Raw genomic sequence first — 24,324 nt, forward strand, 5'->3', positions numbered from 1 at the left:
TGATGATGCGTTATTACAGAAACAAAAGAAAAGCTTCTATTAAACTGATTTTATTTGTTCAATATTTAACAATCAAAACAGCCAAAGGGTAAAAATACATGTATACAATAGCAGAACATTATTATTATTTTTTTTAGATAATTGAACGTGTGAGATGAATATAACTTTGATTACAGTTTCTCTAAATGAGAGATTATATGGGATTATATGTGACCCTGGACCACAAAGATTTCTGTTGCATGAATATATTTGGGGCAATAGCCAAAATACATTGAATGTGCCAAAATTATTGATTTTTCATTAAAACATTAGAATATTAAGTAAAGATAATCTTCTTTCATGAAGATATTTTGCTAAATATTAATATTCTAATGTAAACATATCAGAATGTAATGAGCATTGCTAAGAAGTTGATATGGACAGCTTTAAAGGTGATTTTCTCAATTGTTTTGATTTGTTGCACTCTCAGACAATTTTACATAAATGGAATGCTTATTTAGTCAGCTTTTATGTGATGCATAAATCTCAGTATGAAAAGAATTATACTTATTTTATGGTCCAGGGTCACATATCGTATAATCATTCTTGTTTATTTGATGCTTTAACTTTTAGTACAGTACATGTGATTAAAACACATTAAAACCACATTTATTATATGAACTTAGAGATCAAAATGAACAGAGGTTAAAAGCCGAGACATTTTTGATTCAAATATTATTTAACCTTTCAATACAAATCATATTTGTTGCACTTTGTTAAGTATGATTATATTCATAATTTTGGAATAGATTACCATTAACTAAACAGGAGGAGAGTTTTTGTTTGTTCCTGGTTTGTTTTTAATTTTTTTTTCTTTGTTATTATTATTATTATATATCATTTGAATTAGTTTATTTAGTAAATGCACTAATCGTTTTTTGAATATTATTGCAAAAGCATGTAATGTATAAAAACTAAAAACAAATTTGGTCAAAAATGACAAATCCCACTATTAATCCTATTACCTGCCTGTTAAGATAGGAATATATTAAGATATTAACTGTTTATCAGTACTTATTTTCTAATCTTAAGCTAAAATCTAATCCTACCTAATACCTACAGTAAACCCAACGACAGCACCAGCTTACTATTAATAAGCAACAAATTAGTAGATTATTGAATTAAGAGTCTTAGTTAGTCTTAGTCTTAGCAAGAATTGTAGCTTAAAATGACCAAGAAAATGATTAAATGAGATTAAATGTTTATTTTATTCACACATCAAATGAAAACCGCACGGGCTAAAAGATTGATCTTGCAATCTTGTAGTTTATCAGTGCTGTGTGCACAAAAAATGATGGAAGAAATATGGTGTCTGTATTTTCAGCATCACAGAATAGTGGAATATTTGCCCTCTTGTGTGTTTCTCAGGCTCTGCTAGGCACGGTGGATCTGGGACAGGTGTATTTCGAGCCCATTAAAGACAAGCACGGTAATGCAGTACTGGTGCTGCTGAAGGACATGAGTGTGTGCGCACCGCTGGAGGGACTGCGCTGGATTCCTGTTAGTAAATTCCAGCTTCAGCGAAGGTCTTCCTCATCTTCATCTGATGAGCCCAGCGCACTGGAGACGCTCCTCTCCACACTGCACGTCAGTGGCTCACACACACTGCAGCTGTCATATTGATATGCAAAAGCAAATCATAATTGTGCTTTTACAAAAAATAGATATATTAGTTTACATTAGATTATATTTTAGATTTAAAACTATTTACAGCAAAGCCAACGATCCCCCAAAAATAAATAAACAAACAAATGAACAAACAGACAAGCAAACAGACAAAACAAACAGAAAGCCAGACAGAAAACAAGTAAAGAAACAAAACAAAACAAATCAACAAACAGACAAAACAAACTAACAAACTAGCAAACAAACAAATAAACAAACAAACAAACAGAAAGATGGACAGAAACAAAAAACAAAACAAATTAACAAACAGACAAAATGGACAGAAAAAAGAAATAAAACAAAACAAACAACCAGAGAAGCAACTGACAAACAGACAAAACAAACAAAAAGACAAAACAAACAAAAGGACAAAACAAACAAATAGACAAAACAAACAAAAGGACAAAACAAACAAAAAGACAAAACAAACAAAAGGACAAAACAAACAAAAAGACAAAACAAACAAATAGACAAAACAAACAAAAGGACAAAACAAACAAAAAGACAAAACAAACAAAAGGACAAAACAAACAAAAAGACAAAACAAACAAAAAGACAAAACAAACAAAAAGACAAAACAAACAAATAGACAAAACAAACAAAAGGACAAAACAAACAAAAGGACAAAACAAACAAAAAGACAAAACAAACAAATAGGAAACAAAGAAATAAAACAAAAAACAACAACAAACAGATAATCAACTGACAAACAGGCAAAACAAACAAAAAGACAAAACAAACAAAAGGACAAAACAAACAAATAGACAAAACAAACAAAAGGACAAAACAAACAAATAGACAAAACAAACAAAAGGACAAAACAAACAAAAGGACAAAACAAACAAAAAGACAAAACAAACAAAAAGACAAAACAAACAAATAGGAAACAAAGAAATAAAACAAAAAACAACAACAAACAGATAATCAACTGACAAACAGGCAAAACAAACAAAAAGACAAAACAGACAGACAGAAAACAAAAAAACAAACAAACAAAACAAAACATCAACAAACAGAAAACAAACAAACAGGAAAAAAGAAATAAAACAAACAACCAGACAAGCAGCTGACAAGCATACAAACTGAGAAAATACACAAACTGAAAGACAAACAAGAAACAAACAAACAAAACAAATCAAATCAATAGACAAAACAAACAAACAAGCAACTGACAAACAGGCAAAACAAACAAACTGACAAAACAAACAGAAAGACAGACAGAAAACAAGACAAATCAACAAACAGACTAAACAAACTAACAGAAAAAAATAAATAAAACAGAAACAAACAAACATACAGACAAGCAACTGACAGACAAAACAAACAAACAGAAAGACAGACAGAAAACAAGACAAATCAACAAACAGACTAAACAAACTAACAGAAAAAAAGAAATAAAACAGAAACAAACAAGCAAACAGACAAGCAACTGACAGACAAAACAAACAAACAGAAAGACAGACAGAAACAAAACAAACAAAACTAAACAACAAACAGGAAAAAAACAAACAAACAAGCAAACAAACAAACAGAAAGACAGACAGAAAGAAAATAAACAAAAAAAACAAAACAAATAAACAAATAGACAAAACAAACAGGGAAAAAACAACAAACAGACAAAACAGAGAAAACAAACAAGCAGGAAAAAAAGAAATAATACAAAACAAACAGACAAGCAACTGAAAAACAGACAAAACAAACAAACAAACAGAAAGACAGAAAACAAACAAATCAAAACAAATCAACAAACATACAAAACAAACAAACAGAAAGACAGACAGAAACAAACAAACAAAACAATCAAACTGAGAAAACAAACAGACAGGAAAAAAGAAATAAAACAAACATACAAACAATAGACAAGCAGCTCACAAACAGACAAACTGAAGGACAGACAGAAAACAAACAAACACCACTGGTGACTTTAGGTTTATTAGGAGTTATAGAGCATTTCCCTCACAATTTTTTCCCGCTTTAGTTTTTTTGTCAATTTATTTAATTTGTTTTCCTTCCAATTTATCCCCCATTTAAATAGGTTCTGCACTAATTTAATTAAAAAATACAATTTAAATAAAATTCAGGATGTAATATTTTTATTATAGATATATTTTATGTTCAAAACTCATCATTATGAGAAACAAAAAAATTAGTCGAATGTGTCCAAATGTTTGTGTTTATTGTGTCTTTTCATTGATGTGAACTTATTTTGATGCACCGTATTACATTTCAGAAAGCAGTACCAATCTAAATAAAACATTGGACTAAAAAATGACAGCTTTTTCATCATGGTGTCTGAATGCAGAACTCGACGAGTTTCTGAATGAGCCTGAAAATGAGTGCTGAATGTATGTTTCTCTCTATATCTGCCTTGTTCCTGGAGTGCAGTGAATTGTGGGAGCGTAACAGTACAGTTGTAGGTTTGATGATTGAGTCTGAACGCTGTAAACACTCCAGACTATTTGAATTGCTCAGGAATATCAACCTCTGTGTGAACATTGTGTTTTGTCTGAGCGCCTCAGAATTTCCCTGTGGTAATGCTGTGTGTGTGTATGTGTGTGTGGTGAAAGTGGTTCCACAGCTCAACAACCACAAGGCTCCAGAGTCAGTCTCTCAGTCAAATAGTTTAGAAATGATAAACGTGGGTCAATTTCAGGCCATTGCAGGAAGTTCTTCATACCTCTGAGTGTGTGTGAGTGTGTGTGCTTTGCCCATTTTTCCATTTCCTATCATTCATGCGCTTCAGACTCCACACAGAATGTTCCAGACACTGTATATCCAAAATCAAAAGAAAAATAAGCAAATATATTTAGCATTAGGAAAATCTAGCATGTTATTTTTAGGACATTTAAGATGTTTTGCTTAGTGGCATTTATCTTTAATGAAACTTTTCTTGTATCATTACTTACGTTTTACATTATACATGACTAAAATAGAAGATAAGGGAGGATGGTGGCTTTATAGAGGGGAAGCTTTTTGTCTTTTTTTTTGACACACACCCCTCAGATTGTGCTCTGATTATATGTAGTAAGACTAAATTATGAGCCCGCCTGTGAAAATGTTATAATTTTTAATTTCCCAAGAGGTTTTTAACAGAGCAAGGACATTTTAAGAGCATTTTCCAGTTGGCATTTCTGTGTGGAGTTTGCATGTTCTCTCCGTGTTGGCGTGGGTTTCCTCCGGGTGCTCTGGTTTCCCCAAACACATGCGCTATAGAGGAATTGAATAAACAAAATTTTCAGTAGTGTGTGTGTGTGTGTGTGTGTGTGAGAATGAATGTGTATGGGTGTTTCCTAGTACTGGGTTGCGGCTGGAAGGGTATATAACATATGCTGGAATAGTTGGTGGTTCATTCAGCAGTGGCGACCTCTGAAATAGAGATGAAGGAAAACAAATGAATGAAAATGTTAAAATATATAAAAACTGCTAAGATCGATATTATTAGCCCCCTTAAGAAATTATTATTTTTGATTGGCTACAGAACAAATGGTAACGCTTTAAAATAATGATCCATTTGTTAATGTTAGTTCATGTATTAACTAACACGAACAAGCATTTACTTATACATCTTTGTTAAAGGTGCTGTGTGTAAGTTTGACACCCAGTGGTTGAACTAGGTATTGCACTTCTGGATCAAAACAAATGCAAGCTTGGGTTGCCAGATTGAGGACAGGAGTGAGTGATTTAAAGCGTGTTCTAAATTAAAGCAACAGCACCTGATAGAGGGAATATTTTCCATATTAAAAGGAGTTTTTTTCTAACCAACACCTCAAATTGATATATTAGAAACGTTTTCTATTTATCACAGATGAACAACAGAAAACAATGATCACCTCAGGTACACCTCGTGTGCTTTAATCAGTGTTAAATGCTAATAATGTGAGTTTGAACGCTATTTTACATGACATTTATTGCCATATACTGAAAGCAGCAGATAGTTCACCTCAAAATAAAATAAACCATTTGAACTAATCTTTAGAGCTAAACATGTATGAGTGATTTAGCATGTACATTTAATAATGTTAAAGAGCTTTAATATGTATTAAATAAATTATAAACCTTACCATTTCCTGAGTGAGTGCATATTCTGTGCTTCTGAATGGCTGTATTTAGATTTCTGTGGTGTTTCGTCTGGTGCAAACTGTCAAATTTCTCATCACTGCATATCTCATCACATAGCGTGTTGTTAGGACACTCAGTTACAATGCAATCTGCACACCTAATGTTTACGCTCATAATATTTATATTATTTGCTAATTAATAAGCACCTCATGTGGAACTGAATTTGCATCTCATTTTGGAGGCTGCTACTGTCCACCCGAGGTCACATTTTGGTCACGGACGCATGCTTTAAGAACCTTTCTGAATGAATGAATGAAATACGCAGTTTTCCAGCAAGGAAACCCGGGGTGCTGAAATATAATTGGCTAAACTGGCTTTGGGCAAGCAAAGGCAGCGTTCCAGCACAGAATGCACATTTTCAAAGCAGAATATCTGACTTCAGCATTTTTTTTCAGAGAAATATGTTCACTTAGCATGTTTCTGAAATATCTGCAAACATATTATGGTATTTTTATGCTTTAGAAGAGTCTAAAACTTACACACAGCACCTTTAATGTTAGATAAAGTTCTATAACATTAATTTATGTGAACTCACATTGCATTATTTCATGTTAATAAGCACAACTTTTGATTTTAACAATGCACTGGTAAATGTTGTACTATGATTAATAAATCCTTTACAAGATTATTTATACTTAGCTAATGTTAGTAAATACATGAACTAGCATTAACTAATGGACCATTATTCTAAAGTATTACTGAACATACCACTGTTATCCAATGTCTTGCCTAGTTAAACGAATTAGTTAACCCTTTGTTTATATATTAATAAACCCTTGCATAAAGTATACATTTAATCCTTAAAATCAAGCAAGCAAACAGTAGTGTATTTAAAGGGCAGTTAAAAGGGAAAATGCAAATATTAATTATAAAAATAAAGAAAAATGGTCCTAAAAATATACTTTAATTGAGAAAATTTAATTAAGTATTTAATTTTAATGAAGAAAAAATGTCAGTGAAAATAATCCTGATTGGTGTTTATTTGGCAATAATGTCAGTTTTTATGTACATGTGATCCTGCTTAATCAAAAAGCAAGCTTGTATGTATTTATGAGTGTGTGTGAGTCTGGGTTCCTTGTATTCCTCATGTTTTGGGGAAGTATAGCAATACCAGTAAATGTTGACCTTGTGCGGGCATTTTTTTTCTATGAGGAAAACAGCTCATAAATCACACAGAAAGAAGTATTTAAAATAAAAAAATGTAAAAATGTAGGGGCGGTACAGCTGCTCAGTGGTTAGCAGTCGCTTCACAGCAAGAAAGTCACTGGTTCGAATCCCTGCTGAGCCTGTTGGAGTTTCTGTGTGGAGTCTATTGCGTGTTCTTCCTGTGTTGGTGTTGGTTCCCTCCAAGTGCTCCAGTTTCCCCCACAGTCCAAACACATGTGCTATAGATGAATTGGATGAACTAAATTGACCATAGTGTATGAGTGTGTATGAGTGTTTCCCTGTACTGAGTTGAGGCAGGAAGGGCATCCGCTTTGTAAAATATATGCTGGAATAGTTGGCAGTTCATACCGCTGTGGGGACCCCTGATAAATAAGAGGCTATGCTGAAGGAAAATGAATGAATGAATGAAAAAAATGCATATTGTTTGCTGTCAGGGTTGGTTTGGGAGTAGTGTTGGGTTAGAGGGAGAGAATATACAGTCTGTACTGTAGAAAAATCATTATGTCTATGAGAAGTTCCCATAAAAACAGCTTTACAAGTGTCTGCGTATGTGTGTGTAGGAGAAGCTGTCGTATCACCGGCGCAGCAGGAAGTGTCTGCCTCCAGGCCTGTATCTGGGTTACCTGAAGCTCTACACCTCAGTGGACCAAATCCGAGTCCTGGTGTCACACAAACACCCAAACGTGCTCTGCCACGTCAAGATACGAGACAACGGCCACGTCTCCAGGTACCACATCTTCATCTGATGCATGTGTTTGTCCATCTACATATGTAATAAGTGTAAATAATTTGTCAGTTTGATAAACCACATCCCTTTTTGACACAGTCCAAGGGTGTGCAGGCTCTTTTAGCTCAAGATGAATTCAGCCCCAGCGTTATAGGGAACGATACAGGAAGTCATTTTGACCAACAGTGATCAGATTGCATAACCAAAGTCATATTAGATGAATGATTCAGAATTATAAAAGCATTGATACTATAGATATGGACTCATTGTTTGAAACTAAGGTGCACAGTATAAATGTAATTTTATTAATATTGCCTTTTTATATATGTAGTTAATGTATGTAATGTAATGTGTGTGTGTGTGTTAGGGAGGAATGGCAGTGGCTTCAGTCGCTGAGTTCACTGGAGGACACTGCGCAGGTGTGTGATGACACTCAGAGTGCTCCCCATCGCCTCCTGCTGGACTTACAAACCGCCGCCAAAGAGTTACTCGCATACGTCAACATTCCCAACCAGCAGGTTTGTGCACCTCACCGACAGTGTGTTTGATTGTGTACGCTAGTTAGTAGAGTGGGGTCTTGATGCAGACTCGGTGCACTTGCTATCTGAGCTGCATGCAGTGCTTTTTAATGCCTTAACCCCTAACCTCACCCCTCACAGTGACGACACTAGCCACATTGAGTGCATTCGTGAGATGTGCAGTCTCAGCTTGCAAATCCAAGTCTGCATCCAGATACTATTGCATTAGTGGCTTTTATCTGGGGAAAAAACAATGCACCAATACCAGAAATTGTGCATGCACTTGACTGAAAGATTTTTCTCTTATTATTCCAGCAAATTTGATTGTGAACTAATGATTTATTGTACTCTCCTATTCACTGCGCTCTAAGTTTACCAACGTCCAATGCTGAGAATCACGCAAAGGTGAAAAGGCTCCATATAGTGCTATAGTTTTAGTCTCTACGAAGATCTATAGCAGCCCTATAGGACACAGAGAAACACAGCAGACAGGCAGACAGTAATGTGTTTGTTTTTGTGTGTGTGTTTGTGGCTGATGTACAGGCGCAGGTCTTCCGTGTGTATGTGAAGGAGGTGGTGGAGCTGGGTGAAGGAGTCTCCTTCCTGCTGCTGTTGCCACCCTGTGAGGAGGTGTGTTCACCACCGGGACAAAACCACCTGTGCTCACCACGCTCCAGCTTCTTCACTCTACCACTGCAGATCTTCGAGCTCGGTGAGACTATACACACACACACACACACACAGTCAGCATTCACATTCATCTTTTCTCCATTACTCGCTGCTCTCTCTCTCTCTCTCTCTCTCTCTCTCTCTCGTCCTCTCTTCCTTTCTCTCTTTCTCCTACTTAATTCAATTCAAATGTACATACAGTGCTCAGCATAATTGAGTACAGCCTATTTTGAAAGTGAATATTTTTCTGTGAATTTTCCATTTCTCAGTGAATTTAGGCAATGTAATTTGGTGCATTTAAACAAAACAGATTTATTAAACAGATATATTTATTAAAATAATATTTTAGTCACCAAACATATTTTGAAATTGAAAGAAAATACAATTTAATTCAAGCAAAATATTGCAAAAAAAACAAATTTTTTGTCTTTTTTTGCTTCTCTTGATTTTTCCTCTTTTTAATATTTGTATTTAATATTTTTCTATAACATATAAAGGTGAATGTACTAGTTTTTGGACCATTATCGTAAGTTATTTTGTTCGATGAGCTCCAGATTTGGCTTCAGTACTGACTTATCTCATGTATATGCACCAATATAATATTGTATAGCTTCCTATTAAAAATATGAATTCAGAAGAGAGATTAGTGTGGGGTGTACTTATATATGCTGAGCACTGTGTGTATTGCCAAAGCATTTGTGATGTTTATGAAAACAAATGACATGATAGTAGCAGGGCGTCACGGTGGCGCAGTGGGAGTTGGCATTTCTGTGTGGAGTTTGCATGTTCTCCCCGTGCTCGCGTGAGTTTCCTCCGGGTGCTCCAGTTTCCCCCCACAGTCCAAAGGCAGCTATAGGGGGAATTGGGTAAGCTAAGAAATTGTCCATAGTGTATGGGTGTGAATGTATGGGTGTTTCCCAAGTGATGGGTTGCAGCTAGAAGGGCATCCGCTGTGTAAAACATATGCTGGATAAGTTGGCGGTTCATTCCGCTGTGATGACCTCTGATTAATAAAGGGACTAAGCCAAAAAGAAAATGAATGAATAAATGATAGTAGCAATTTAAAAAAACAACAATAATTAAATATATTAACCAATCAGCATTTTAAGATAAAATAATTCAAATAAATAATATATGTATATGTATGTATATATGTTTTTATAAAGTTTAAATTATAATAATAATTCTGAAATCACATAATTCTAATTATAAAAATATATAAAAATAATAATAAGTAATAATGAAGGGTGGCACGGTGGCTCAGTGGTTAGCACTGTCGCCTCACAGCAAGAAGGTCACTGGTTCTGTGTGGAGTTTGCATGTTCCCCGTGTTGGCGTGGGTTTCTTCCGAGTGCTCCGGTTTCCTCCACAGTCTAAACACATGCGCTATAGGTGAAGTGGGTAAACAAAATTAACCATAGTGTATGAGTGTGTGTTTGAATGTTAGAGTGTATGGGTGTTTCCCAGTACTGGGTTGCAGCTGGAAGGGCATCCGCTGCGTAAAACATATGAAATAGTTGGTGATTCATTCCACTGTGGTGACCCCTGATAAATAAGGGACTAAGCTGAAGGAAAATGAATGAATGAGTGAATGAATGAGTAATAATAAACGGTATATTTAACAATCAATATTTTAAGTTAAACAATAATAATAAATAATAATAAACAGTATATTTCTCTCTTTCTCTCTCTCTCTCTCTCTCTCTCTCTCTCTCTCTCTCTCTCTCTCTCTCTCTCTCTCTCTCTCTCTCAGTTCAATTCAATTAAATTCAAAGTTGCTTTATTGGCATGACTGTAAAAAATACAGTATTGCCAAATCTTGAAATATAATGTATAGAGAAAAAAATAATAAGAATGAAAAGACCTAAATAAAAAAATAGAAACAAAATATCATAATAATTTAATTTAATTCTCTCTCAGTTTAATTTCAATTCACTTTATTGGCATGACATACATGGGTACATTGTGCCAAAGTGTACATAGCAGAGGAAAAAGTCAATATAACAAATAGTAGTATTAACAATATTGATGAAATCCTGACAAATTAGATAACAAGTGTATTAGGTGTTCACAGACCCCATGCAACCTCACTCACATGTTCTGGCGGTTATTTTTCAAGCCAATCTCAGACATATTTGGCATTAATCTAAACCCGAACCCTCATATCACTATGTTGGGGAAACCCCCAGATGACTTTCATGTCACAAACATTCAAAATAATGCCATCGCCTTTTCCTCCCTTGTTGCTCGGAAGAGAATTCTCTTAATGTGGAAATCACGCCATCCACCCTCAATCAAAGTCTGGGTGCACGACATGTTAAGTTTTCTCTCTCAGAGGCTCATCTCATAAGTTTTATACTCATTGGAGGCCACTGCTAAATTGTTTTGATGATTTAACACTTCTTAAAGTAATTCACGAGTTCACACTTGCAATAGTTTCAGAATAAAGCGTATTTGGCGTGCTGTCCGGGGAGAGGGCTCTGAGCTCGGGGAAGACACCCAAACTCGAGTTATTCCTCTTATCAGGAAACAGAGAGGAATAGGGATTCGAGCAAAGTATCTAGCCCGGCCCCAGAATGCTCCCCCCGGGATTGTAATGCTTAAGAGGTGAGGTGACGGGGTGGTGGAGGGATGCTAAAGTCGTAAGATGCTGCAGGTAAGACAGCTTTGGTATATATAGGGGTTTGGTCAAGAACTGATTGGATAATAGAATAATTGTCTATGAAGTATTTGATACTGAAACTTCTGCGCGTGCTTCTCCTGAAATTTGTTTATAAAACATCACTTATTTAAGAAATCATTGTATGGTCAGAATTAGCTTTCACTTTTGCATTTTTACTCCGATATTGTCGTGCCCTAAACTAGACTCATTGGTTCAACCTCAGCACAACTAAAACCACAATAACCAAGAAGCAGGTAGCACATTATTGTTTTTGTTGATGTAACTAATTAATGTAACTACTTTAATTTATTTATTTATCTATTTATTCACTTATTTAATTTACTTTCCCCTAATATATATATATATATATATATATATATATATATATATATATATATATATATATATATATATATATATATATATATACAGTTGAAGTCAGAATTATTAGCCCCCCTTTGAAATTATTTTTATTTTTTTATATTTCCCAAATGATGTTTATCAGAGCAAGGAAATTTTCACAGTATGTCTGATAATATTTTTTCTTCTGGAGAAAGTCTTATTTGTTTTATTTCTGCTAGAATAAAAGTAGTTTTAAATTTTTTTATGAACCATTTAAAGGTCAAAATTATTAGCCCCTTTAAGCCATTGTTATACAATAACTTGCCTAATAACCCTATTCTGCCTAATTACCCTAGTTAAGCCTTTAAATGTCACTTTAAGCTGTATAGAAGTGTCTTGAAAAATATCTAGTCTAATATTATTTACTGTCATCATGACAAAGATAAAATAAATCAGTTATTAGAAATGAGTTATTAAAACTATTATGATTAGAAATGTGTTGAAAAAAATCTTCTCTCCGTTAAACAGAAATTGGGGAAAAAAAAGTGGGGCTAATATTTCTGACTTCAAAAAAACAATATTGATGAAAATAATAATTATACTCTCTCTTTCTCTCTTTCTGTTTCTCTCTTCAGTTCATTTTGAGTCGTACTCATCCAGTTTCATCTCTCTGTACTGTCGAGCGTCAGCTCTTCTGGCTCTGGAGTCTCTGATGTCCCAGCAGTCTCTGCGCGAGGCTTTCTCAGAGTCCGAGCTCTTCTCCGCCAAGCAGAAACACCAGCAGGTGGAGGAGTATCTGCAGGTATTTCTGTCCTATTTCTGCCACCGCTGCGCTTCAGCTTTCATAGGTGAAACTGATGACAGTAAAGCGCAATAAAAAGCAGAACAAACTGTTCACCCTCAGGAATTTACAGCATCCACTTTAATAGATGCGAGATCAGCCGGTGTGAGAAGAGTTCACAGCCCGAGCTGACATTTCAAATCAAAATCCAACAATAAATCCAATGCTGAATTACAGCGATTTAGTGGGGGGGGAAAGGGTTTTGTCTTGTAGTTATTCAATGAAAGTATCTAATGTGTATGTGGAAATAATAATTCGTGTTATTTGTAACGTGAAAATGATTTTATTTGATATGTGCAATGTGAAACAAGATACATTTGCACACATGTATAGGGTTAGCTCATTGTATCTTAATGTATACAGATGTGGAAAAAGAAATCTCTGTATATCTTGTATCATTTTTTATTTGCTTTTTCATTTGCTTACAGTTGTTTTATAAATGTATTAAGATGTTATCGTTTTTGGCAATGTTTTGAGTTATATTGTTTTCATGTTGAACTAAATGGAAATGAGATATACTGCTTTGGCAACTGTCTAAATAATCAAAACAAATAGAAATATTTTTATATATATATATATATATATATATATATATATATATATATATATATATATATATATATATATATATATATATATATATATATATATATATATATATTTTTTTTTTTTTTTTTTTTTAATTCAGTCTAAGTAAATGTATGGTTTTAGTTCATTATAAAAACAGACAAAATTATCAATATTATTAGTATTATTGATAATAATAATAATAATAATAATAATAATAAATATAATAATAATAATAATAAATATAATAATAATAATAATAATAATAATAAATATAATAATAATAATAATAATAATAATAATAATAATAATAATAAATATAATAATAATAATAATAATAATAATAATAATAATAATTACACAAACTTATAAAACAAGCATGTAAATTACTGCAACCTAAAAATAATAAATAATAATAATATTAAACATTATTAAAATTTATTTTAAATAAATTGGATTAAAAAAATTGTGTTAAGGGCGGCATGGTCGCTCAGTGTTTAGCACTGTCACCTCACAGCAAGAAGGTTGTTGGTTCGACGAGTCCCGGCTGGGTCAGTTAGCAATTTGATTAAACTAAATTGGCTGTAGTGTATGAGTGTGTGTGTGTGAATGATTGTGTATGGGTGTTTCCCAGTAATGAGTTGTAGCTGGAAGGGCATCCGCCATGTAAAACACATGCTGGAATAGTTGGCAGTTCATTCCGCTGTGGTGACCTCTGATGAATAAAGGGACTAAGCTGAAGGAAAATGAATGAATGAATGAAAATCCTGTTATATAATAATAATAATAATAATAATAATAATAATAATAATAATAATAATAATAATTACACAAAATAATAATACAAAAATGTAAATAGTAAAAACTCTAAATAATAAATTAATTATTATGTTAATACAAATTAAAAGACCATAAGAAAATAATACACAGCCAATAAATGACAAAACTAGTATTTTTGGAAGTGACAGAGTTTTTGTTTTGTGTGTGTGTGTGTGTGTTCAGCATATGGAGGAGCTGTGGCGTGATGCGCGGTGGATGGTGATCCTCCAGTCTGCCAGATACAAACATCAGAGTTCTGGTGTGAGTTTGGCCTGGATCATAGACTTCACTAAAGAAACCATCCCAGAGAAACCAGCCTCCACTTCCTCTCAGGTGGACTTCCTGCCCTCGCCAAGCCCTTCGCCGGAAAACACACGCAAACACACTGGTGAGAGCGTTCATCATTATTAAAGTCTCCATGAACAGGAAGCTGTGACCTTTTTTTAAGCGTATTGTGACGCAGTTCCTAGAGAAACGCAATATTAAATGAAAAAACAGTGGGCGTGGTCTTTTTTTCTGCTGTGTGCTGATTGGATGCATATACATAGTGTATAGTGGATTACATAATGACAGATTTTTTTTATTTCTCTCTCTTTCTGTGTGTGTCTGTGTGTGTAGATTCCCATTTGTCGGACGAAGACAACACGTCGGACGTGTTTCTGACCACCGACAGCAGCGAGTACAGCTCCAGCGTGACCCCCAGCACCAGAGAGCTGGATCTTCTTCCTCTGTCTCCCTCCAGCTTCAGATCTCCGCCGTCGTCCTCATCCCAGTCGTCCCCACGCTCCTGTCAGCCGGACGTCCTGCAGCCGGTGAGCCGCCGCGAGCACATCAGTGTGTTGGACAGTGACTTCATCTTGCCGAGCCGTCAGATCGAGCTCTTACGTGTGACGGAGAAGAGGACGGCGCTCTGCGTTCGCACCAGCAGCTTGGAGTACCCACCGACCACGCCCACACACACCGCCTCCTCCAATCAGATGCGCTGGACACGCCCTGCCTCTTTTGATCTGTGTTTCTCTACCCCCGAGCCCCGCCCCTCACCAGTGCGCACCCTATCAGAGGACAGCGGCGTGCAGAGACTCTCCGCCCCCCCAGCTGGGTCTCCCCATAGACCGTGTCACAGCACACTGAGAGTTTACCCACAATACCGCACCGGTTTACCCAAAGACACCAGCGTCAAAGTAAGCCATAAAAATCTCATGAGTCATCTCATATCCTGATAACCAGTGTTGGGGAAAGTTACTTTAGAAAGTAATGCATTACAATATTGAGTTACTCCCTAAAAAAGTAACTGGTTGCATTACTTAGTTACTTTTTAGGGTAAGTAATGCATTACGTTACTTTTGAGTTACTTTTGCGTTACTTTTCTATACCTTTGCTGAGGCTTGATCTCTTTCAGAACTTGCAGGGGGTGTTTTTGCCTTCTTTTCTTAAATAGAGGAGCTCTGCAATTAACCCACTGTATAACTTTCTTTACCTTTAAAAAACAGATCAAATAAGTCTAATTTAGGATAATCCTACTGTGTCTTCTGAGAACTTTCTGAACCCAGAAATATACTTGTTATATACTGAGAAATATACTGGTTCAATACGCTTATTTTACGCGGCCGCCATTTTAAAGAACCAAAGGCTGCGATGGGAAGAAAGCTGGAAGTATAGGACCAGCACTGTAAACATTGCAGTAACATGCTGTGGACTACAAACCTCCAGCTGTTGCAGAGATTTCAAAATGCAGAAATGGTGTAAACATCACTTTAATATCATTCAGTAAGTTTAATTTTAAACAATTAAAAGCAATTTAGCATTAAACAACATCACAAGCTCTGTAAGAGTAATACGCTCAAGTGTCCTCCTAGGCTTCAGTTCATGGCACCAGTTAAACACCGTGTGGACGCTTCCCTGCTTCAGCCTTTGTAACCCGTTGAGTGATAAAACACTGCAGTCCTCTGTAGTACACCCTCGTGTTGTCTGTAATAGTGTTGTCCCGCTACTGAAGTTTTAAAACTGTCCATTTCCCACTAACATTGAAGCACTGCTGAGCGCGTATGACTCGACTGATCTTCACAGCTGCGTCGCGCTCCAGTCTCCGTGTATCTGTGTTTGCATTCAGCTTACCGCTCTTCACCCAGTGCAAACACAGATACACGGAGACTGGAGCGCGAAGCATCCGTGAAGATCAGTCGAGTCATCAAGCAGATCGCTCGGCTCATCTGTGTTTGTGCTCGGTAAACAGCGGAGAGGGAACTGATGACCTTCTCGGCCAATCACAATCATTTCTGTTGAGCACGTGAACACAACGGCAAATCAGCACTGCTTTAAGTAAGCCATCAACAGTGCCTTAAATGTTAGCAGGAAAGTGACATTTTTTCTTTAAATTCAGTATTGTGGCAAGTCTAATATAGTGAACGATTCAGTTAATTAACTTGAGTTTGATAAATGGCATCTACAACATGTGTTTGGGAAAGAAAACGTTAGCTAACTAGCGCCATTCCCCTTAACTTAGCTGAAAATGAGCTCTGATATCCCTTTTATTTTCACCATTCATTCACAACGGACCTTCGGGTCACTCGGAAGGCGGTGAAATTATACGTTTGTGTCACTTTATCTTCGCTGATAAGATATACAGCCAGGTACACAACATTCCTATGTAACTCCCAACGATACTTCCGGGTTGCTTCCAACCTCGGCCTCGATTTCGCTTTTAAAAATGGCGGCCGTGTGAAATCAGTCTATTGCCTGGACTGTACTCAAGTTCGATTGTCCCCCTTGCCACCTTCTTTGTTGGTTTGTGTTCACACTGTCTTTTTTCCGTCTGAAACATATCTGTTTATTAACAGTTTCCATATTTTGTGATTCACAAAGAGTTTTCTGTTTATTTACTATTGTGAATTGCATTATGGGATGTTGATCTCTGCTCTCATGGCATTTGATGTTGAAAATTCAACTCTACATTCACTGATTCATTTTCCTTCAGCTTAGTCCCTTTATTAATCAGAGGTCTTCACAGCGGAATGAACCAGCAACTATTTCAGCGTATGTTTTACACAGCGGATGCCATTCCAGCTGCAACCCAGTTCTGGGAAACACCTAGACACTCTCTCACACACACACACACACACACACACGCACACACACACACGCACACACACACACACACACACACTCATACTCAACGGCCAAGTTAGTTTATTCAATTCCCCTATAGCACATGTGTTCGGACTGTGGGGGAAACCAGAGCACCTGGAGGAAACCCATGACAACATGGGGAGAACATGCAAACTCCTCACAGAAATGACAACTGACCCAGCCAAGACTCGAAGTCAACGGCAAATGTGCTGGCAGTTTATTACAAGGTTTTTGTAGCATAATATACAACACCAACCCAGACAATACAGCACTTTAATGTTCATAAAAGTCAGATATGTCCAGATATGTATTATTAATATAATTTAATTCATTGTATTTCCGTATTGCAACAACCCAGAAATCATTTATTTTATGAGATTAAAAATGCATTTAATATTATATAATAATAAAACTGTCATTTTTATATTTTGTATCCTGTTTGCTACATTTAATCAAATTCAGGAGATGAAAATAAATGTAAAGTTTACTTCTGGTCAGTTGAAAGTTTTTGTTGTTGTTACAACACCAGTGCATTTGATTAAAGGGATAGTTCACCTAAAACTGAAAATTCTGTCATCATTTACTCCTCCTTTGCTTGTTCCAAATCTGTTTCACATTTGAAGATTTTTAGAAGAATGTTGGAAACCTGTAACCATTGACTTCCACAGTATGAGTTTTTCCTACTATGGAAGTCACTGGTAACATTTTTCCAACTATCTTCCTTTGTGTTGAAAAAAAGAAACTCATAAAGCTTTGGAACCACTTGAGGAGAGAGTAAAAGTAAATAAAAATTTTTGGGTGAACTATCCAAACCTTTATGAGTTCCTCTATTCTGTTGAACAGGAAAGAAGATATTTTGAAGAATGCTGGAAACCGGTAATCATTGACTTCCATATTATTTGTTTTTAAGGAAGTCAGTGGGAACATTTTTCCAAATATCTTTCTTTGTTTTCACAGATACAACTAAACATAAAGATTTGGAGCCACTTGAGGGAGAGTAAATAAGTAAATTTTAATTTTTTGGGTGAACTATCCAAACCTTTATGAGTTTCTTTTCTCTGTTGAACACGAAAGAAGATGTTTTGAAAAATGCTGGAAACCTGTAATCATTGTCTTCCATAGTATTTGATTTATGGAAGTCACAAATGGTAACATTTTTCCAAATATCCTCTTTTGTGTTCAACTGAAAGAAAGGATCTCATAAAGCCTTGCTTAGAGCCACTCAAGAGAGAGTAAATAAGCAAATTTTCATTTTTGCGTGAACTATCCAAACCTTTATGAGTTTCTTCTGTTATTAAGAAGATATTTTGAAAAATGTTGGAAACCGGTAACCATTGACTTGCATAATGTTTGTTTTTTCTAATATAAAAGTCAATGGTAACATTTTTCCAACTATCTTCCTTTGTGTTCAACAGAAAAAAAGAAACTCATAAAGCTTTGGAACCACTTGAGGAGAGAGTAAAAGTAAATAAAAATTTTTGGGTGAACTATCCAAACCTTTATGAGTTCCTCTATTCTGTTGAACATGAAAGAAGATATTTTGAAGAATGCTGGAAACTGGTAATCATTGACTTCCATAGTATTTGTTTTTAAGGAAGTCAGTGGGAACATTTTTCCAAATATCTTCCTTTGTTTTCAACAGATAGAAAAGAAACATAAAGATCTGGAGCCACTTGAGGGAGAGTAAATAAGTAAATTTTCATTTTTGCGTGAACTATCCAAACCTTTATGAGTTTCTTCTGTTATTAAGAAGATATTTTGAAAAATGTTGGAAACCGGTAACCATTGACTTGCATAATGTTTGTTTCTACTATGGAAGTCAATGGTAACATTTTTCCAACTATCTTCCTTTGTGTTCAACAGAAAAAAGGAAACTCATAAAGCTTTGGAACCACTTGAGGAGAGAGAGTAAATAGTGAGTACATTTTCATTTTTGGGTGAACTATCCCTTTAAGTTCACTAAATAGTGCGTGCATGCTTCTGTGTGTGTGTGTGTTGCAGTTGCGTGTGACTCCAGAGACGTGTGCTGCAGAGCTGGTTCGTCTGGTGGTTCAAGAGATGAACGCAGTGTGTCGTCACCTCCAGAAGGCCACTCATCAGTGCTCGTGTGCAGCCGATCAGTGTGTGTCCTCTGACGTGTGTGTGTACAGCAGCGAGCAGCTCCAGCACTTTGGCCTGGTTCTGCTGGTGGAGGGACGAGAGAAGTGGCTGCAGGACGATTTCTGCCCGCTTACACTGCAAAACCCCTGGACACGCGGGAAACTCTGCGTCCGCTTCAAGGAGTATTCACCACTCGCACTGCAGTACAGCAGAGCCACTACTGTCTGACCTGTAAATACACACACACACACACTGGATCATGGGCTTTTACTACTGAAGGTTCACGGTGAGGTGCTTCATCTGCACTATACTGAGGTTATTCTTCATAAAGTCACTGCATTTTTTATGGGAAAACCACTACTATGAGTTAAGTCAACTAAGAGTTGGGTCAATCAGAAGTGAACATTGTTTCTGTTGAGCACAAAAGAAGATATTTTGAAGAATGTCGGAATATAGGAAGCATAGCAGATCAAAACAAAGAGTTGGTCAAACAGAAGTGAACATTGTTTCTGTTGAACACAAAAGAAGATGTTTTGAAGAATGTTGGAAACCGGTAACCATAGCAGTGGGGTATTACAATTTTTTAAAAATATTTAAATTATGTTTTTACATTGTAGGATGCATTCTGAGGGATCAGGTCTGACTTTCTATGTGTGAAATACAGTATGATGTTTCCAAAGTAATGGAAATTGTAAGTTCGAGGCACTGCTGTGTCTTTTGTCTAACGAATGGCCGGGTGAAACTTTCAGGCAAGACCCAGAAACAATATTGGCTTTGATTTTTCAACTAAACATGTAATGGCAGTTTTTGTTTCTATTAATAAGCACTGTCCCCTAAATTGTGTATTTAACTGAATACCAGGCTGCAGTAGTTTAGATTTTTGAACGACACAGAGACGGCGAGTTCTCATCGAAGGATTCTGCTTTGAAAATGCCCCAAATATTCTCCTGGTCTATCTATTCTTCAATTCACAACTGCAGATAAAAACATACTATGAAAGCCAATGGTTACCGCTTTCAGGGTGTCTGCGGATGCATAAACAGTCTTAAATTCCATATAATAAAAATATAAGGCCTCAATTAGTCTTAAATCTGTCTTTCAAAAGTATTAAAAATCCACTCGAGCCGCCCCCGCAAAGAAGATTTTGTTTCTGTTTTGTTTTGTGCTTTTATTTTTGCAAATTTGGTATTATAAAATTATACCATACACCTGTTCTTCAATATCATTCTGTTTTGTGTGAATATAATGCTTAGAATCCTGCAACTGAAACATTCTTCAAATTATCTCTTTTTTTTTGTTCAGCAGAACACAAGTAGTGAGTAAATGATGACAGAATTTTCCTTTTTAGGAGAACTTTGCCTAAAGTCAACATGAAATCATTATATTAAGCTGGGAACACTTTACAATAAGGTTGTATTACTTCATGTATTTATTAACATGAATAACAAACACATTTATTACTGCATTTGCTCTTCTTTATTCAGGTTAGTTAATGGAAAGTTGTTCATTGTTAGTTCATGTTAATTCACAGTGCATTAACTAATGTTAACAAGCATCGATGTGGATGTTAATAATGCATTAGTAAATGATGAACTATTATTAATAAATGCTGTAGACGTATTGTTCGTCATTAGATCATGTTAGTAAATACTAATGAAACTTTATTGTAAAGTGTGACCATTAAGCTTAATTACTATATTTTCCTGGTCTTGTACTGTTATAAACAAAAAAAAGAACATTATTTTTCACATATTTTCATATACAATCATTAAAATGTAATAGTATATAGGCTACCACCATTCAAAAGTTTGGGATCAATATTTTTTTAAAGAAATATCAATATTTATTTGCCAAGAATGCATTCATTTGTATTTAAGACGTACAGTATATAATTTATTTCAAATGACTGTTTTTTATTCATGTTTCTGTAGAATCTGTAATATATTTAATTATTCGTGATGTTTAAAATGCTGTTTAACATTCTGAATAAATAAATAATCACAGATTATACAGAAACATGAAGCAGCAGGGTTGAGTGATATATTGGGGAAAATCTGACATTGCAATATAGTCTTTTCTGTGATGGACAGTATATTGTGATATTAAAAAAAGGTTTATCAAATGACTTGACATGCTATATTTGTAAAATATCATCAATCCAGAATGTGTATGGTGATTTTAAGCTCGTTATCATTTACATTGTGTTCATATCAAACACAGTGTTTTAATTAAATTATTATATGAGATTATATAAGAGTTTTAAATAAGTCATGTGTGACCCTGGACCATAAAAAAACAATCATTCATTCATTCATTTTCCATCGGCTCAGTCTCTATTTCAGGGGTCGCCACAGCGGAATGAACCGCCAACTAATCCAGCATATGTTTCACATAGTGGATGCCCTTCCAGCACCCACCCATACACACTCATTCACACACACACACACACACACGCAAGCACGCACGCATGCACACACACACACACACACACACACACATACACTACGGCCAATTTAGTTCATTCAATTCCCCTATAGTGCATGTGTTTGTACTGTGGGGGAAATTGAAGCACCTGAAGAAAACCCATGCCAACATTGGGAGAACATGTAAACTCCACACAGAAATGCCAACTGGCCCAGCCCGGGCTCAAACCAGCGACGGTCTTCCTGCGAGGCGACAGTGCTAACCACTGAGCCACCGTGCTGCCCCAAACCAGTCACGAACCTCAATTTTTTAAAATGAATTGAGAGTTATACATTTTCTGAGACATAAATATAAATAAGTTTAACAATAGTTTGATAGCTATGGACAATATTTGGCTGAGATATTTGAGAATCTGAAATCTGAGGATGAATCTGAGAAATCTAAACACTGAAATAATGTATTGTTCTTTCTTAATTTCTTAAGATTTACCAATTTAAAAATGACATTTTGATATATTTGCAGTACAAATCTTTGCTCAATAGTCTAATGATTTTCGGTATGAAGGAAAAAAACAATCATTTTGAAACATGCTCTGTATTTTTGACTACTGGCAACTTAAATTTGGTTTTGTGGTCCAGGGTCACACACTTTCTTTTATCTGAAAGCACCAAATTGCTAATAATCAGAAATATTCGTTGGGAAGCAAATCTGAATGAACACGTCACACTCAGTGATACTGCAAAATCTGCTTTGAACGCCAGAAATAAATCAAATATTTAAATGTACATAAATACAAAACAGCTGTTCTGAAGAGTAATACTATTCAATATTATTGACTTTATTATATATATAAATAAAAAAAAATTTAATACATCATGTCAATCCCAAACTTTTGAACGGAATATCTACATCCTCTAAAATGCACTGAGAAATACATCAAGTTATTGACCTTATTCTGTAATCCGGAAGTGTGCTGTTGCTCTACAAACAGCTAGGTTCATGACTACATATAAAGAGTAAAGAAAATATCTATCTGAATCAGCATAGCCAGCTGTTTTTAACATCTAAAAATCAATAGACAGGAACGAGACCAGAAGTGTTGCACACTCATGTCAATCTGGCAACCTGCGCTTGCGTTGACTGGCCAGAGGAGGAGCCAAGTGAAAATGTGTTTTGATCCAGGAGTGCAATACCTAGTTCAGCCACCGGGTGTCAAACTTACACACTGCACCTTTAAATATCGGCTTCAACGTCAATAATAAGGTTAAAAGGTTGTAAATGTATTTCATGTTGACTTCATCTGAATCCGTGGATCCATATCTTAAATGATCTTAGTATTGTGTGCCACTTTCTTCTTGTTCAGCTCTTCCATTGGTTTTCAGAAGTGAAATGTTTACAGTCTGCTGGTGCTGGTCTGAAATCAGCCAATAAGCATTAAGTCACGATTATTTCCGTCGACGCATTCTTCCTCAGGACACCGAACTGTACATGTTTACTGTGAATCCTGGAAATACACTGGAGGTGCACTGGAGAACGAGAACTGAAGCTTTATCCAATGAAGAGGTTTTTGTTTGACTGTTTATAGACAAATGTATTGAACTGAAGGAGTAATGCAGGCAAGACGGACTGTAGCTGCTGATACATACACACACACACACACGCACACACGCTCCTCCTGTTTTTGATGTTGATTTGTAAAAGGAAAGGGGGGTTTGGTGTCGTAGTGAGGTTTATTGTTGATATTGTGTGTTTGCTGTCTGTTTGGCCGCTGACGGACACACACTCCTGTGGGATGTAAATGTTTTTTTGGTGCAATAATATTTTACACTGTAGCTCGGATGTGCGTTTGACAGATTGACGGACATAAATACACACTCAAGCTCAAACGCTAAACACTGCTGCACATCATGACTGTTTTTTTGGGGATAAGAGTGTGTGAGTGTGTATATTGATGTTTGTGTTGTGCGCGTGTTTGTACTGTATGTGTGTGTGTGTGTGTGTGTGTGTGTTGCATGTAGTGTGTATGTGTGTTTGTTGTGTGTGTGTGTGTGTGTGTGTGTGTTTTTTGTCTGTGTGTACGCATGCATCTTTGTATGTTTGTTTGCGTGTTTTATGTGTGTGGGTGTGTGTGTGTTGCGTGTTGCATTTAGTGTTTATTTGTGTTTGTATGTTTGTGTGTATGTGTGTTTGTTGTGTATGTGAGTATTGCATGTGTGTGTGTGTTTTTTGTCTGTGTGTGTACGCATGCATCTTTGTATGTTTGTTTGTGTGTTTTGTGTGTGTGTGTGTGTTGCGTGTTGCATGTAATGTGTATGAGTGTTTGTATGTTTGTGTGTATGTGTGTTTGTTGTGTATGTGAGTATTGTGTGTGTGTGGGTGTGTTTGTGTGTGCGTGTGTGTGTGTGTTTTGTCTGTGTGTGTACGCATGCATCTTTGTGTGTTTGTTTGCATGTTTTATGTGTGTGTGTGTGTTGCGCGTTGCATGTAATGTGTATGTGTGTTTGTATGTTTGTGCGTATGTGTGTTTGTTGTGTGTCCG

At 35.8% G+C, this 24,324-nt stretch overlaps 1 protein-coding gene across 1 annotated transcript in view; it reads left to right on the forward strand.

Moving 5' to 3' along the window:
• Positions 1-23,678, forward strand: part of LOC130218595 (ankyrin repeat and fibronectin type-III domain-containing protein 1) — a 173,625-nt gene extending 149,947 nt beyond the window's left edge. Inside the window, exons 17-24 of the mRNA XM_056450830.1 lie at positions 1,408-1,626; positions 7,551-7,717; positions 8,085-8,235; positions 8,779-8,947; positions 12,544-12,710; positions 14,319-14,523; positions 14,754-15,316; positions 19,263-23,678. Of these exons, the coding sequence (XP_056306805.1) occupies positions 1,408-1,626; positions 7,551-7,717; positions 8,085-8,235; positions 8,779-8,947; positions 12,544-12,710; positions 14,319-14,523; positions 14,754-15,316; positions 19,263-19,589 (1,968 nt within the window). The 3' untranslated portion in view covers positions 19,590-23,678. The remainder of the gene's footprint in view (positions 1-1,407; positions 1,627-7,550; positions 7,718-8,084; positions 8,236-8,778; positions 8,948-12,543; positions 12,711-14,318; positions 14,524-14,753; positions 15,317-19,262) is intronic.
• The last annotated feature ends 646 nt before the right edge of the window (positions 23,679-24,324 follow it).

The sequence above is a fragment of the Danio aesculapii genome, chromosome 24 (assembly GCF_903798145.1).
Source record: "Danio aesculapii chromosome 24, fDanAes4.1, whole genome shotgun sequence".
Taxonomy (NCBI): domain Eukaryota; kingdom Metazoa; phylum Chordata; class Actinopteri; order Cypriniformes; family Danionidae; genus Danio; species Danio aesculapii.